Source organism: Taurulus bubalis (genome assembly GCF_910589615.1).
Source record: "Taurulus bubalis genome assembly, chromosome: 14".
NCBI lineage: Eukaryota > Metazoa > Chordata > Actinopteri > Perciformes > Cottidae > Taurulus > Taurulus bubalis.
Window position 1 is genome coordinate 14,107,075 of NC_136602.1, and position 15,561 is coordinate 14,122,635.

The window sequence follows — 15,561 nt, forward strand, 5'->3', positions numbered from 1 at the left end:
TGCTTTTTTGATTCCTGGGCATGAGGAGGATTTTTGTCAGTGCAGGTGGATTCAAAAGGTGATGAAATGTAGCAATGATGTTATTGGGAAATCATAACTCTTTGTCTTAATGAAAACCAAAGCTGCTCTAATCAGAAGCTGATAAATCAGCACTGAAGAGTTGCGTCACAAGTTCATATTATAGCTGAAAAAATAACTATAATTTTCAACTTTCCAACTGAATCCAATTTTGTTCTCAGGTAGTGTCATCCACCCAGTGAATAATAACACCGACCACATTTAGGGGTAAACTGAAACAATTATAGTCATTACTCTTCATGTTGTTGCAGTAACAGAATCATGTTCCTTTATATTTATGTAACCGTTTACATAAAGGACGTGTTAAACTCTTGTGTTTTGTTGCTGTGTCTTGCTAAGCTTAAACACACATGTCATGCATGACTTATTATTGTGCTGAGTTTCTCCATTTACACAAATGACCCTGACTGAAAAGGGGACTCTTGGGATCTGGCACCTTCATATTCACCACCTTCACTAAAACCTAGAAATGAGCACTCTGCGTTATGAAATCCAGACTGACCTCTCTGGTAACCCTCCACCAATCACTTATATGGATTTTCTTCCCTTACCCTTTTCCACTCTCATGCTTTTACATTAGAGTATCCAAACATTGGATAATCTAACTGTTTAAATCTTTGACCCCTCTCATGAACTCTTGCGGCCCATTTCAGAATAACCCAGGGTCACGAGGAGTGTTAAGGACATCTTTGCACTTCCACGCATGTCTTGAGGCCGGAACAGCAGAGAGGGTTAAAGTGCGGCCATGACCCTGCTGAGGGAAAGCTTCTGTGTGGTCAAACAGGGTCACAGGTTCACAGAGGAGCAGCGAGAGGTCAGGTATAGGAGAGACAGGAGACCAGCAGGCAGGCATCTATCTATCCAACAGCAGCGCTCAGTGGTCACATTCTCATCGATATTGTCTCTATAGCCCTCTTACTCTTTTCCCTTTATGGTTCCCCTTATTCACCACTTCCTATACTTCTCTATTTTTTGTTCTCAGTGGCTACATCAAGACACATGAAACATCTTAAGAAGATGTGTTCTTGTCTTGGGGATTAGGCTCTTTGAAAAGTCCCAAAACAGTCAGTGGATAGATTTTACACCTCAGCATAATGTTCTTTTACTTTTAGAGCTCATCTGTTGTCGATCATAGCTTATTAACAGTACAGTAAATAGAGAGAACTCTTTCTTTCCGTCCTCTCATGAGTCTAATTTGATTTATGTACAGTACATGTGACAGGGGTTCACGCTCAGTACGTGCTGTCTCTGTTATTACCATATATTCAACCGCATGCTTGTACCAAAGAAAACCTTTGCTCCCTTCTCATCAGGCCACAGGTTTGTGGACGCCAGAATAAACGATTTCTGAATTTCTGTCATCACATCTGTCTATTCTCATAACAGTGGAGATAATCACTTTCGTTATGAAATAATTTAAATTTATATTTTGGGGAATAATAAGGTGGCCAACATTCAGAGTACCAAGAGGATTCAGTTGAACTGCAGCCCATTGAACACATGGTGTTTAATCAGTGTTTTATTATTTTTTAACAGACCGAAAAACAAAAGTTAACAAGTCCATCTCATTATGATGTTTGACTACGCTCTCCCTACCTCACACATTGAACAAAAACACATCAAATTGCTCTCTGGACCCTAGTTGTAATGTTTTTTTAGACGACATATACTCATATCATGCAGATGCATCCATTTGCACATGCACATGAAGCTTGTGCATGCAAACTCCTAAACTATCAGCAGTAGCGATCTTCCTGGCAGGCCGTCCTTGACTGAGGCCTCCTCTCATTGGTACAATTGGGCAACCAGCTGCGGTTAGCACAACTCTGCAACATGGAAGCATTTAACCAAGCTGAAGGATGGCCATCACCCTGACCACCGCACACACTCATAAAACACAGCCATATGTTAAGGATTGGGAGGAGGATGGTTTCTCTTTTGATATTCAGTATGAGGTCAGAAGGCATGACTAATGATGGTGTTTATAATGTGGCGTATAATAAGACATATTCAACTCTCTTAACCTGGATCTTGAACAAAATCATCCAATATATTAGCTGTCTTTAGGCAGAGCTGGCGATTGAAAATGTCAGCCACAGAATTAGGTGGTTGTGTCTTTGTAAACAACCTCAGAACACACTAAACATGATCCATTTTCTGCCAAACATGAATCCATCCAAATTCTTGATGACCAGACAAACAGGAGCTGCGTGCTTTCTCTGGTCTGATTTCCAGGGACCCAGAAATGTACGAACACAAAACTGATCAGCATCTGCTCGGGCCTCTGAGGATGTTAAATTCACTCCTGGTTTGTGGCCTTGACAAATATACATAAACACATCGTTGTAAAGTAGTCAAAGGGTTGTGTGCCAGCTGGTTGTATTTGTGTCCTGTATTGCATCCCTGTTGGTTAAGTATGTTCCTGCTGGATAGTTTTTTCTCTATGTTTTGTCATCATGATTTTCAAGACTTCATTAAGTTAAATCCTTGTTTCCTTGCTTTTCATTTTCATTTAATTTCTTTTATCTTCTTTTTTTTTGGACAAATGCAACTTGGACTTGTGGTAGTATCCTGACTGATGAGATGTTATTTCTTGACGAAAAATGTTGTTATTTGATCTATGCCCTGGAAATCTGTACTATTTTTGTGAGGACCTTCAGTACCCTAAACCCCAAAAATCACTTGTTCATGTCTAACCTTAACACTAAACCCAGTCTGGAATAAAAGAAAAGAAGAAAAGAGACAGGAGGGGCAAGGTGGGGTCCTCAATTTAGATGATCGTATTCTTTCTATCTCACACAGCACACAAACAGACAAAAAGACACACTCTAGGTAAACAATGTATATGTGTGAGCTTAAACTGTGGTCTGTAACAACACAAAAATGTTATTTCAATATTTTCTAAACAGGCCTCTCTGTAAGTAATAGTGTATACATTGTGAAAGGTAAAGCCCATGCATATGCCACCAGTTATATATGCTTTGCCTGTATTATTTCACTAAATGTGCTTTATCTTGATATATAAGGATGATGACTGTGTTTTACTGCTCCCAAATGGACAGTAACAGGATTTCCCCTCAATCCCGAACAGCCCCTTAATGTGTGCTGTGACAGGATATCACCCAAATCCCGCAGGTTAGCTTCATCCATCACCCTGCAGGTACACATAGCATTATGATATACAACAGAATTTCCTCAGGAAGGAAACAAACAACTCATGCTCCTATAGTGTATTGCAATGTGTTGTCTATTGAGGATTGTTAATATTCTCTCCTCTCCTTACGCCTCCTCTCCTCATATCCCCTTTCTCTTTTAAAACTGTATCTTACAGCCAGGCCAAATTATAGTTAAAGCTTTTGAAACAAGGAAGAAATGAAGGGCAGATTTTTATGACTATGTTTTGGATGTCGTGAAAAGAATGCTGAACTATGTTTGTATATGAATTTATCTTTCTGTTTACAATGACACACTTACCATCTATCAGATATTATCATGAGAAAGATGATTATACACAGACATATGCTTTGAAGGAAGAATACTGCAGGTTTGGTTTAATCTTTTATTCATATTCTTAAATCATTTTCGATCCACATCCTTCTGTCAGATTTGAATTGCTGTGGAGGGCATGTGTAGGAGACCGTCAGCCACATGGAGCTGCCGTCAGTCTGGAGGAACAGTGGGGCCGGGGTTTGTGCTGCAACCTCTTGGTTACAGGGCAAATACTACATCTTTAAAGACTTTGCACTAACCACAGAATAACTACTCATGGGACAGAAATGTTGTTTCATACAGAAAGAAAAATAAAAAAATCAGAACCCTCAGTACCACGGCCAAACGGAATTGCTTACAGTTCTCCTTTCTGTTCACTATCAGTGTGTGAATCTTGTGCGTGCATAGTGTATGTGTGTCTGTTTCTGCGAACACTGGAGAGGGATAGCCCTCTCACTTTAAACTACATCCCTTAATCTTGCATCGACCTGACAATGTGTAAGAACAGTGTGGCCTGTAACTGTTCAAGATAATGGCCCGGTATAAAAACGTCAGAACGGTCTGACAGATCACCTTCTCTCATCCTCTCGTAGGCCAAAAAATAAATTCCTCACTCATCTTTGTGAGAAAAGAGTTGTGTCTGTTTCTGTTAATTAGGTTTGCCTGTGAGCTGGTGAGAAGACAATTGACAGACACCCAGACTGAAAAGCTTTATATTAAGGAGGAGGCGGTTATGAGCCCCGGGTTGATAGGGAAATGAGGAAACACTGTTTTGGCTCATCATAATGTGCTGTCGTTTCAAGTGAAAGGGGAGAGAGTGATCCGCCAACACAATCACCACAACAAACAACCAATGACCTCTGTGGTATGTGATGAATACTCAAAGAAGATCAAAGTCACATTTTCTCATTGTAGAGGACGTACACTTCCTGACTCAGCACTGCTCAAATCAAAACCTGCAACAGAAAGAACATGGCGGCTTAGTATTTACTTTTTAAAGACTTGGGATAATTACTTATTTGACTATTTATTAGTTAAGTCAAAGACTAACACTCACTGAAGTACATACCCACATATTTGAGAATCTGGTTTTGATGAAGGCTAACTGGACATTTCCATGTTGTCTCCAGCCAGCTCATTTGCACCATGTGTGAATGGGAATCAAGACTTCTCACATGGTAAAACCTAACTGTATATACTGCTGTTTACCTTTTCTCCACTGTGTCTAAACTAGTATTCTGAGGAACACCCATTTATGTTTTATGTGTAAGGACCGGGTTATCAGAACTATTTATTTCCATCCGTTGTCTGACCTTATTGGAAAAGTGTTTGCAGTTGTTCGCTGTGTGTGGATAACTGTGCACGGTCTCTCCTGGATGGCATTCATGTACACGATAAAAATGGTTGTGTAATAATGGCAGAGTTTTTCTCCTATAAATAGTCAATGACTTGCTAACAGGTTTGACATACCAATTTAAAAGCTGAGAGTTGCGTTTACGGCTTGTTTCTGCTTCACCCAAGGTGGCCTAAAAATTCAGTTTCAAATTGTTCAACAATGTTACCACATGCCTCGGACCTACACCAGAGTGTTGCTACGGAGACTTAAAAGCATAGCAGAAATGTGAGCTGGCTATGTAAACCTGATTTGATTTGCATCGAAACACTGATGTCTTCCTTTTGGTGGGAGGTCTGAACACTGAGAAAATCACCTCATCGTAATGATGTATATAATCTGTGTTGACTATTAGACACTACACAGGCGGACATTAACATCCTCCCTGTCTTCCCAAAACCTTCTCCAATCACATCTGTTTCACAACCACATATTTTTCCTGATCCTTCCCACGTTTGTGCTTCATCTGTCTGGGGGACGCTCCTGACCTTTTTTTTGGTATTGTTATAAATGGTTTCTGAGGAAAAAGAGCTTAGAAACAACAAGACACTTTTTTTCCCCTGATAGATGTTGGCGTGTAAATATCTCATGTCACTTCATCACTGCAATGTACCAACATATCTTAACCACTAGGTGGCTCACTGCATTTGTATATTTAGTAATTAGGCTCAACCATGGCGGAGTACCTGTTGTTAAAGACTGCAGCGATGTGGAATAGTCTCAATGTGGCAATTCGCATTTATGTCATAATATCTTAAGACATATTCACGTATGCTGCTGAAATTAGTTCAGTCTTTAAGGAATCTTTCACGGCCCTCCCTCGGCCTTGAGATAAAACAGACCGTAAAACGTGATTATTATGGAGATATTGCACGAGCAAAGCAACAGAGCAGGGTAACAAAGCTGGTGGTGTAATTAAGATTAGCACTGTTTCCCCTGGTTCTGACAGGCACCAGACACCCACGCCAGACTAAGAGAGGTTGGATAGGGAGGAATGGAGGGAGAAAGTTGAGAGAGAGAGGCATGGCTAATCTCTATGCCCATGGGCACAGGGGAGAGAGAGTGGGGGAGTGGTGTGAATCTGTGGTGAGGTGGAGGGTGAGGAGGCGTAACACAGGGATGATTATATAGTGAGAGAACATGTGAGCAGGCGAGTGAAAATTTGGGAAGTGGGTGAAAGGTCGTAGGTCAGTCTGGGTGAAGCTGAGCGTTGAGAGGAGACATGTCTATATCGCTGCACAGAGCAAAGGAAAACATGAGACTGTATTTATACTGTAACATTAGATTTACAGTCTCATTAGATGGCAATCAGTCACAATTACATAAATTACTCAACCCTCTGGCATATTCTGACCATTGCCATAAAGCTCACAACGTACTGTAAATGTCAGAAATGATCCCCGAACAATACACTTACTTATAACCATGACATTTATTTTCATATGGCTGTTATCATAGCATGTCAAATAAACATTTAAAAAATGACCGTGGCGGTAAGGCTCAGTTAACATGCACAGTACACATTCCTATCTCATGTATGTGCAATAATGCGCTGCTGTCTAAATATGCATGTGATTAGTTAATTTCTTCTTTTCTCTTTTACTAATTCAATCAATTAGGGTGGTCAAATAGTTAACACTATGTTACGGTGATTGTATGCACAGGTATCCGATTCAAGACACTGGTAGATGCCCATCATGCTACATCCAGGACATACTGATCTGTCCTTGCTCCACAATAGTTAAACAAACTCCCCATTGACATCAGGACAGCTGTCGCGGAATGAAAACTCATCTGTTCAGAAGTAAATCTATCTCTATCGTCTCTCTGAATGTAGCCCTTGAAGTAGTTCAGCATATTTGATTAAGTTCATGTACTTGCATAATTCTTGCAATTTTTGAGTACCCACATGGGTGACTGCACTTATTCTTTGGATAAAAATATCAGCTAACGAAACGCAATGCCATGTAATGTAATGTGGCTCTGTAGCTCAGGAGCAAATGTCATTAACTGCATGCATCAATTTCCTGCTCCCACTATCCAAATGTCAAATTGTCCTTTAGCAAGACACTGAACCCCAATTGATGTGTGTGAGTTGAAAAGAAGCATGTTGTAAAGCACTTTGGGTAAAATAACTATATTATTAATTCAGTCCATTTATCAAAAGGACTGATTAGGCAATCGAATTGCAAATCTGCAGCTGTGTTCAAACAGCCTGGGATCAGGGCTCAATCCCGGGCCCCTCTTGTTGTGAGGTGACAGTATTAGCCACTACACCACCGTGCAGCCGACAATGCATGATATTGATGACATCATGATATTCACTATCTCAGTTTAACATGAGCTAATTAGCATTAAACACAGTACAGCTGAGGCTGATCAGAATGTCATTAGTTCTGCAGGTATTTGGTTAAAGTGTTGAACAATATTTTATATTTTGACCTGAAGTTTATTGAACACTAATGTTACTACAATTTATCCTGAGGGGAGTCATGGATGCGTGTGTATCAAATTTCATGGCAATCCATCCAGTAGTTGTCGAGACATTTCACTAAAAGCACAAGATGAACAAAGTGACTTGACTTGACTTTTTTTGATATGGACATCACAGTGGCATTATAATTATAACATACATTTATGCACAAGAACTAGATGCACTGTGTTAAGTGTTTGTAACGAAACGCTAATTTACAACACATGTCCACAGGGGGCTTTTTCTTTTTTTTAAAGAAAGAAAGAAATCAGAAAATACATTCACAAATATACACAGATACATACACAAAGTACCAGTGTGTGTACAGGGATGTTAGGTGTGAGAACAATGTTGTTTCTCTTTTAGCCATGATTTAGTATATCTGTAGCTGTAAAATTGTGTTGCATTTTCAATTCTGTTGGTAGACAGTTCCATAGTTTTGCTCCTTCAATAGAGAAGACTGATTGTCCAAATGAGGTCTTGCGCATGGCAATACGACAGTTCCCATTTACTGAGGCCCGTGTGTTCACTCTACTGGTGCGCTGGTGTCTTGTAACCAAAATCCATTAAGAAGGGAAGGAGCATGACCATGTAAGCATTTGAAAATAAGTTTTAAGCTGACAATGTATCCAAGAGTGAGTGGTTAAGACATTTCAATTTGAGCCAAAATAGTGGACATTTCTACATGGTGACATTGTCATTCCTGGAAAAGTAATAAATACCATTTAAATGATAGTTAATTTGTCATTACACATTCAGTTTATGCACCACTGCTCATACACTCACTTATACGTTATACCATAAATGCCACAAATAACCTGGATGCTAAGCCGGAAACAAGTGGAACCAGTGTACAAAAGTGTCTTTGTTAGAGATTTAAGGAGATTTAGCTTACTTTGGCTTCTACCAGGAGTCAGGGCGTGTGTGTGCTCTGAATGCTTGTTCCAGTCGGCCTCTGCGGTGCCTGAAGAAAAGCCCACCCAAACCTGCATCAACTTAAGTGGGCTCACATTTAAATATGTGTAAGTGTGTCAAAGGGTCTCTGCTGGTTCTTTTGGCATTTTTCCAGATATCCATTGCATTGCTAGACTATTCACAATGTGCAGAGAGTCTAAGTCAAATGAGTCCAAGTAAAGTCAAATGAAAAAACTAAGTAGAACTAGTTTCTCATATTGCACACATCAACCCTCACTCTCTGAAATAGTTTTCCAATAAATGGGTGCTTCCAGTGTGACTGGCCTTGAAAAATAAAGTGTTTCCGATGGTTTGATAACCCCTAAATCCTCACAACAAGGGGGAATTATTCTATGTTGTTCAAGGGTGCATACAAGTATTGCTTATTTGGTGTGTGTGTGTGTGTGTGAGTGTGTGTGTGTGTGTGTGTGTGTGTGTGTCTGTGTGTGTGTGTGTGTGTGTGTGTGTGTGTGTGTGTGTGTGTGTGTGTGTGTGTGTGTGTGTGTGTGTGTGTGTTAGTTAGTTATTTAGTTAATTAGTTATTCACCAGCTCTAATAACATATGTGATACCGTGCATAACATAAATGACCCGGACTGAACAGTTTCACCTTGACTTACAGGGTGGAATGCTAAACCAGCTGAAAGTGGTAGTGTGTGTGTGTGTGTGTGTGTGTGTGTGTGTGTGTGTGTGTGTGTGTGTGTGTGTGTGTGTGTGTGTGTGTGTGTGTGTGTGTGTGTGTGTGTGTGTGTGTGTATGTGTGTGTGTGTGTGTGTCAGGCTGAATAGCAGTTATTGGAGCAACAGGGCCATTGAGTCACAAACCTTTCTGAGGTAAAGTCGTCCAGTCTAAAGGCTTCATATCATGGCTCTTGTGGTTTACCCAACTTTTTTTTTTACCGACAGCCATCAATCTAGTTTACAGTCAACTAATTGTCTAGGATGCTACTTTTATAACTACTAGGCGACCAACTATTTAAAATAGTGTCAAGGAAGTGTGAAGGTTGCATTTTTAGACAGTGAGGAGGGAAAGTATTTGAGGTCATGGGGAACGCAGAGAGGGTCTGGTGGATTTTTGTGGAGTGTGCCTGCAGGATCCTTGGTGTTTCTACAGCAACAGGTAAGATATAAAACAAACATAAATATATAACAAGATTACATTCAGTTTCATGTGTCTCACTTATTGTTTTAGTATGGACAGCATTACTAATTTTTTGGATTGAATAGATTTGATGAACAGACTCCAGATCCTCTCTCTGATCAATTCTACTAAAAGCTAACATGCTTTTGTAAAATACATATAAGGACTAAACAAATCAAGATTACATGTTTTCCTGTGGGGAGAGTTATCCATCTTGGCTTTTTTTAAGGATTTCATGAACCCAAAATGTTAGAAGGTCAGATGGCGATGTTGGCCAACTGTACTCTTGACCTCGAAGAACTCAAAACCATCTCTTAGCGGATACAGAGCATATTAAACATACTTCATCATACATAATCTCACTGTAATGGTTGCTCCTCTGTTTTCTTCAGGCACACAGGGTCAGATTGCATGCGGCTCTCTTAGCCACATTAAATCATCACAGGGGAAATAGCTCTCTGGTTGCTGCCTGCTTCAAAAAAAAGATGAGACCCCTCCACTTAAATTCAAACAGCTGCAGACATTGAACATTTACAGAGAAACATGTGCCTCACATCACACCAAAACCAAGTCTTGGTATCCAGCTGGGTTACTGGGCTTATGTGATCACAAGCTGTTATACATTCACACCTACATGAGCTTTCTCTACATTATCTCTACATTGTCTCTACATGTACGTGGGTTTGTGTGTGTTTGTGTGTATGTTTATGGGATTTCTATGTGCCTCTGTCTCTCTGCCTGTGCGTTCACATGTCTAAATGTCTGTGTTGGCCTGTCTGCCTCTGTGTGTGTTCAGGCGACATACAGGAGCACATATATGTTAATATCCAGCTGGTCTATATGCAACGCTAATTCTTCTCACACTCTATAAACGGCCAGAAACAGTTTAGCCACATTCCCCTGATTTCCCTCTCGGGCAGATTCTATCTCTAAATTTCTGGTAAGCCAGAGAAATGATTTCCATGTGTTTGTCCAGTGGCAATCACTGGTTAACCATGCACCTCTTAAATACCTCACAGGAAAAAGTTTGATGAACAAAACAGGCTTTCTTTTATAGTTTTTTAGACTTTGTCATCATCTGATTTTATATCGTTCCATATCTGTTCAAATGTGATTTGGTGTTAAGACTCAAATTCAAAATAGTTTGACATTTTGGGTTTCTTGTTGAGAATCAAATAATGTATTGAGACCTTTGTTGAGCTTCGCATTCGGCGCATGAACGGAAATACCTTGGTGCATAATCCTACTAAATCTAAATTTATCATTGACAAGATAGGACGAGTTATTTCTAAATATACTGTAAATGTGTGTGCTATAGAGTAGCCGAAGTGGATTTTGTCACTTTTGGACAGCCAGGTTAGCTGTTGCACCATTTACAGTTGTTGTGCTAAGCTAAGCTAAGATAACTGGTTGCTGGCGTTAGCTACATATGCTGGCTAGCGTACAAACATGATAGTACCAATCGTCTTATCTAACCCGCAGGAAGAAAGTGGACATGAGTATTTCCCAAAGAGTACAGTTCCATTAAAATATTCGGAAGGTGGCATTAGCAATTATTATTCAGATTATTCAAATTAAATCACTTTCAGCAGTAAACATGATTCAGAGTCTGGCTGGGCACTGCAGCAATGTTGATCTTGCAGAGGAATGAATCAGCAACATCCAGTTGCATCCCAGTATCCCTTTTTACAATTTGTGTGTGCTTTCATTTACAGTAAAATTAGATAAGCATATAAGTACTACTGTTCTGGGTCAGTACTCATTAATCATAAACCCAAAATGTAGAGGAAGGACTTTTAACATACCATGACGTGTAATGACCACTTCACCTACAAGTGGCAAAGCTTTTTTAAATACCATGATTCTTTTCTGGCAGAGGATCTGTGATATAATAAGCATCCGCTAGTATGATATGTTAATTACAACCATGAGTAAGCCATTACCAGAATGTTGTGACCATGATGGAAACAATTACAACAATTACCAGTATTAAATGCACTATATTTATCTCAGATCAATAGTTCAATGCTGTCCCTTGGAGTGTAAACTATGAGCTCACATTGGATCATCAGGACAACTCAGGTCAGTGTGTATTGCTCAATGAGGAAGAAATGGTTTTCAACCAGAACTTTAATTTGTTTCTAACAACTGCCTCAAACATCACAGCTACAAGAATACAGTAAAGACTACCTTGATAGCAAAATGAGAAAGAGACATAAAACATGCCAAAGAACAGTAAAACCAGCATATTGTTGCATCACAGTTGAAATATTCACATTTATTCACCCATGTTTAGACGAGTTGACCCGCTGCAGCTACAGCAACCCTTCCTACAACTAACGAGAAAATCATGTTCTAAGTCTGACATCTGGTGGACAGAATCTGCTCACCAGTGAAATGATCTTCCTTTCTCTTTTTCAGTGTTGTGTGCTGTGGGAGTGGAGACCCTGAAACAGGGAGAATTCAGTAGCCTCGGCATCTACCTAATGTAAGTGTTTTGGAGTCCATCTTGTAATATATTGTATGAATTTAAGAGCACTTTTGACTGCCGGCATTCATGAGTTGCACACACACAACCTGGATGTTAATATGGCAAAGAATGTGTGGCCTGAGGGCTTGTAAAACAATTACAATACTGTACCTGCCGTCATAATCACTCATGCTACATTCACACACTTGCGAGGAGATGTTGGGATGGAGTCAGAGGGATGAAGTGAGGTACAGAGAATGGAGACCAGTCCTTCAGTGCTACTTCGTATTATTTATGTGGCTTACAGCCAAACTCCCACAGAGCCGCAGGAAAGCATCTCCCAAAGGAGAACAGAAATGCATGACTGATTATTCTGTCAGAATACAGAAATGCAGATGAACGCCGCATCAGAACACAGACACACACACACACACACACACGCACACACACACACACACACACACACACACACACACACACACACACACACACACACACACACACAGACAGAAACACTCAACTAAGCGATAACTCTTCAGAGAGTTAGTCTGGGGGCATTTTTATGGTTTACTGAATTAGATGGTTATCAGACTATTAAAACATGAAATAGAAAAGCAGCAAACAGTGAAAAAAAACACTAACACAATTTCTAAATGTCAAGTGCACTATTTAAAGGCAATATCTCTTAATTTGAAGTGTCCCCTTGCCCTTTTTTTTATTACAATTTAGACAATTTAGGGACATATTTAGATATAGTTGGAGACTGATTTTATCAATATATTAGTTTCATCTGGCTCTATTCTATTCTCCTCCCAGAGTGTCATCTGTTGGCATCATGGTGTTCGAGCTGGCCTATTTCCTGGACACGCTTCTGTTCATGTGCCTGCCGTGAGTAGCCGACACAACACTCAATTGTTTCACATTCTTTAGCATGGGAAAATCTCTGTGTATTCATGCTATAATATAAGTGTATAATTCTCTTAGGTCTTTTAACCCTATGAACAGTCAAATCAGGTCCAAAATTAATTCTGAAGATGAATTCTTAACTTTAGTCTGTCATGATGTCTGCCATGTCAGTAATTATTTACTGTCAAAATAATCTAAAATGGCAAGAATTCCTTCTTTTGTCCTTATCTTTCTCTAGCTGTCCTCCAGACTGGCAGCTGTTTGTGTTGTGGGGGAAGATGGCTCGCATTGGAGGCTTCCATAAATTCCTCTATTACTCCATAATGTCAGTGGTCTGCTTCTTGCACCCTGTGTTGGTGTGGCATGCAATCATCCCAGGTAAAAAACACTGGTGAATATATCTTACTTAGACTGATAATTAGTTTCAGCAGCAGACATATCAACTTCATACAGTGGGAAACGCACAGGTGTATGTTAATAACATTAAGAATGGCACCTTTCTTTTCAAGTGCCCCAGTGAGGTGTGACAGTGAGCCAGCATGCACAAAACAACTGAAGCAGCTAATTGAAATTAAGCCATCAATAATTTCATTATTTACATCAGCGGGGTTGCTACTGTTACGTGTCAAAGAGTCTCCAGTGAAAGATCATATTTTCTGATTGCAGGGATAATGCTTCTGGTGACCGCCTTTTTTAACTTCATACTAAGCAAGAAAAAAAAGATCAAATCTCCCAAAAGCGCACAAGAAAACCATAGCGACCAAGGCCCGACCACTGTCTGTGTGACAGAAGGGGCACCCTCAAACAGCACTGTCTCGTTCCTCCACGTGGTGATGGGAAGGAGAGGGGGAGGACCGGCTCTCGCAACCAGAGGCCGCTGCCTCGGTCCGGGAGAGAGAGGAGAGAGTGTCCAGGCCATGCTGGAGCTGGAGCAGACAATAGCACCCAAAGGCACAGACAGGGAGAGGAGGAGGTGGAAAGAAAGGAGACTGATCTGCTTGAGAGGTAGGGAGGAGCCTGTGGAGAGAGAGATGGAGGAGATGAACAGTTACTGTGAGCCAGAGCCAGACACCACCTCAGACACTGCGCCTATGATTACTGACTGAGCGTCCCTCAGCGCTCAGACTGAGCTCCTTACTGATATCACACAAAGGAAAGCTTGTGTAATGTATTCGTACTGACTAGCTGGTGCTACACTGTGGTGGATGTTAAGCTGAAAATAACATTATCAAATGTTCAAGCAGGCACAATTGCATTTTTGAGTGTTCACGAATAATGTACTCTGTATTTTAAATAAATATGTTGATTATTTTTATTAAATGTTCTACTGATTATTGTTTGACTCAAAAAAAGATCAATCTACTTGTACAGAATGTATTTTGTGTGTGTTTTTAACAATATTGTGACCATCAAATGTATACAGTCAAAGAAATTAAATTATTTGTACCTACATGAGTAAGTGGTTGGCTTTAAGTCAGATTTTTTTTCAAAGCCAGCATTGATTTGAAGAGCAGACATTAATGACAAGCAATCCAATCCACTTAATACACCATGCATTATTCACGAGGTAATAAATTAGATCAACTGTTTCATACATTCACTGTCAGAGAATGGCTCTGACTGCAAGCATGAGAGCTTGTGCAGGTGCATGTTGGTTAGTCGCAGTCAAGCCTCCTCATTGTGTGTTTGTCATGTGCAAACGGTGACCATGGAGACGGCGCTATGGGAGGAGCGCTCACGGTGTTATGGTAATGAGAAAAACATCAGATCACCCACCAGAGCGCCACCAAACCAAAGCATTATTACTAAGTATTATTCATGCATTTATAATATGCCACATGTTGCACATTGATAATATTAATAGGGTGTGTGAATCAGACCCAAGCTCTATAAACCCAGAATTTAGCATATTTGTGTTACAAAAGTAGGTATGAAAAGCTTGTTTTAACATTTCATTTGTTTTTCTTTTGTTCTACATCTACACCCACACCACGGTGTGAAACACCAAATCCAGGTTGTCAATGAACAGCTTGTGACCAGAAAATATGTCAAGACCAATCTCTTTGAACTGGAAGCTGAGGAGAAAGTCGTGGTGGCACGGAAACAAAGTCCTGATTAAATCCCACTCTGAGGACTTTAACAAGCTTATACATGAAGAAGACTGGAAGTGGAAGTACGACGTGCTGAAGGAACGGACTGATTTTAAAGCTACAGAACAATCAACGGACAGAAAAAAATCCACGGTTTGAACAACAATTTCATAGTTCTAGATGCATTTAAGGCAAATTATAAATCAATGAAGGCAGAGAATGAAGTTATAACCAGACAGAATGACACTCTGCAAAAACAACTTCAGGACCAGGAGGAAAAGTTATTCAAAGAACAAACCTTTGAGAACAAAAAACCTGCAATGAAGTCAAAGTCTTAAGGTTGAGGAGCTCAGCGAAACACTCCAAGGTGAGAAAGCTTGGACCGACATCTACAACTCCCTGAGAACGGAGAAAAACGGCATCAGTCGACAGAACAACACCCTTCGTAAAGAACTCTAGAAGCTGGATAAAAAAGCGGACAACAAAAAGGTTCTGGAGGAGAAGTGTGAGGCGATGAGGGCAAAGAGAGAAAACAACCGCAGACAACAGGACGTTCAGAAAGAACAGCT

The 15,561-nt window shown here is 40.2% G+C and overlaps 1 protein-coding gene across 1 annotated transcript; it reads left to right on the top strand.

Moving 5' to 3' along the window:
- Window positions 1–9,429: 9,429 nt before the first annotated feature.
- On the top strand, window positions 9,430–14,008 carry tmem72 (transmembrane protein 72; the record flags this gene model as incomplete). Its single annotated transcript, XM_079230255.1, has 5 exons — window positions 9,430–9,505; window positions 11,948–12,014; window positions 12,813–12,884; window positions 13,141–13,280; window positions 13,569–14,008. The coding sequence occupies 5 exons, from the start codon at window positions 9,430–9,432 to the stop codon at window positions 14,006–14,008; spliced, it is 795 nt and encodes a 264-aa protein (XP_079086381.1).
- Between the last annotated feature and the right edge of the window lie 1,553 nt (window positions 14,009–15,561).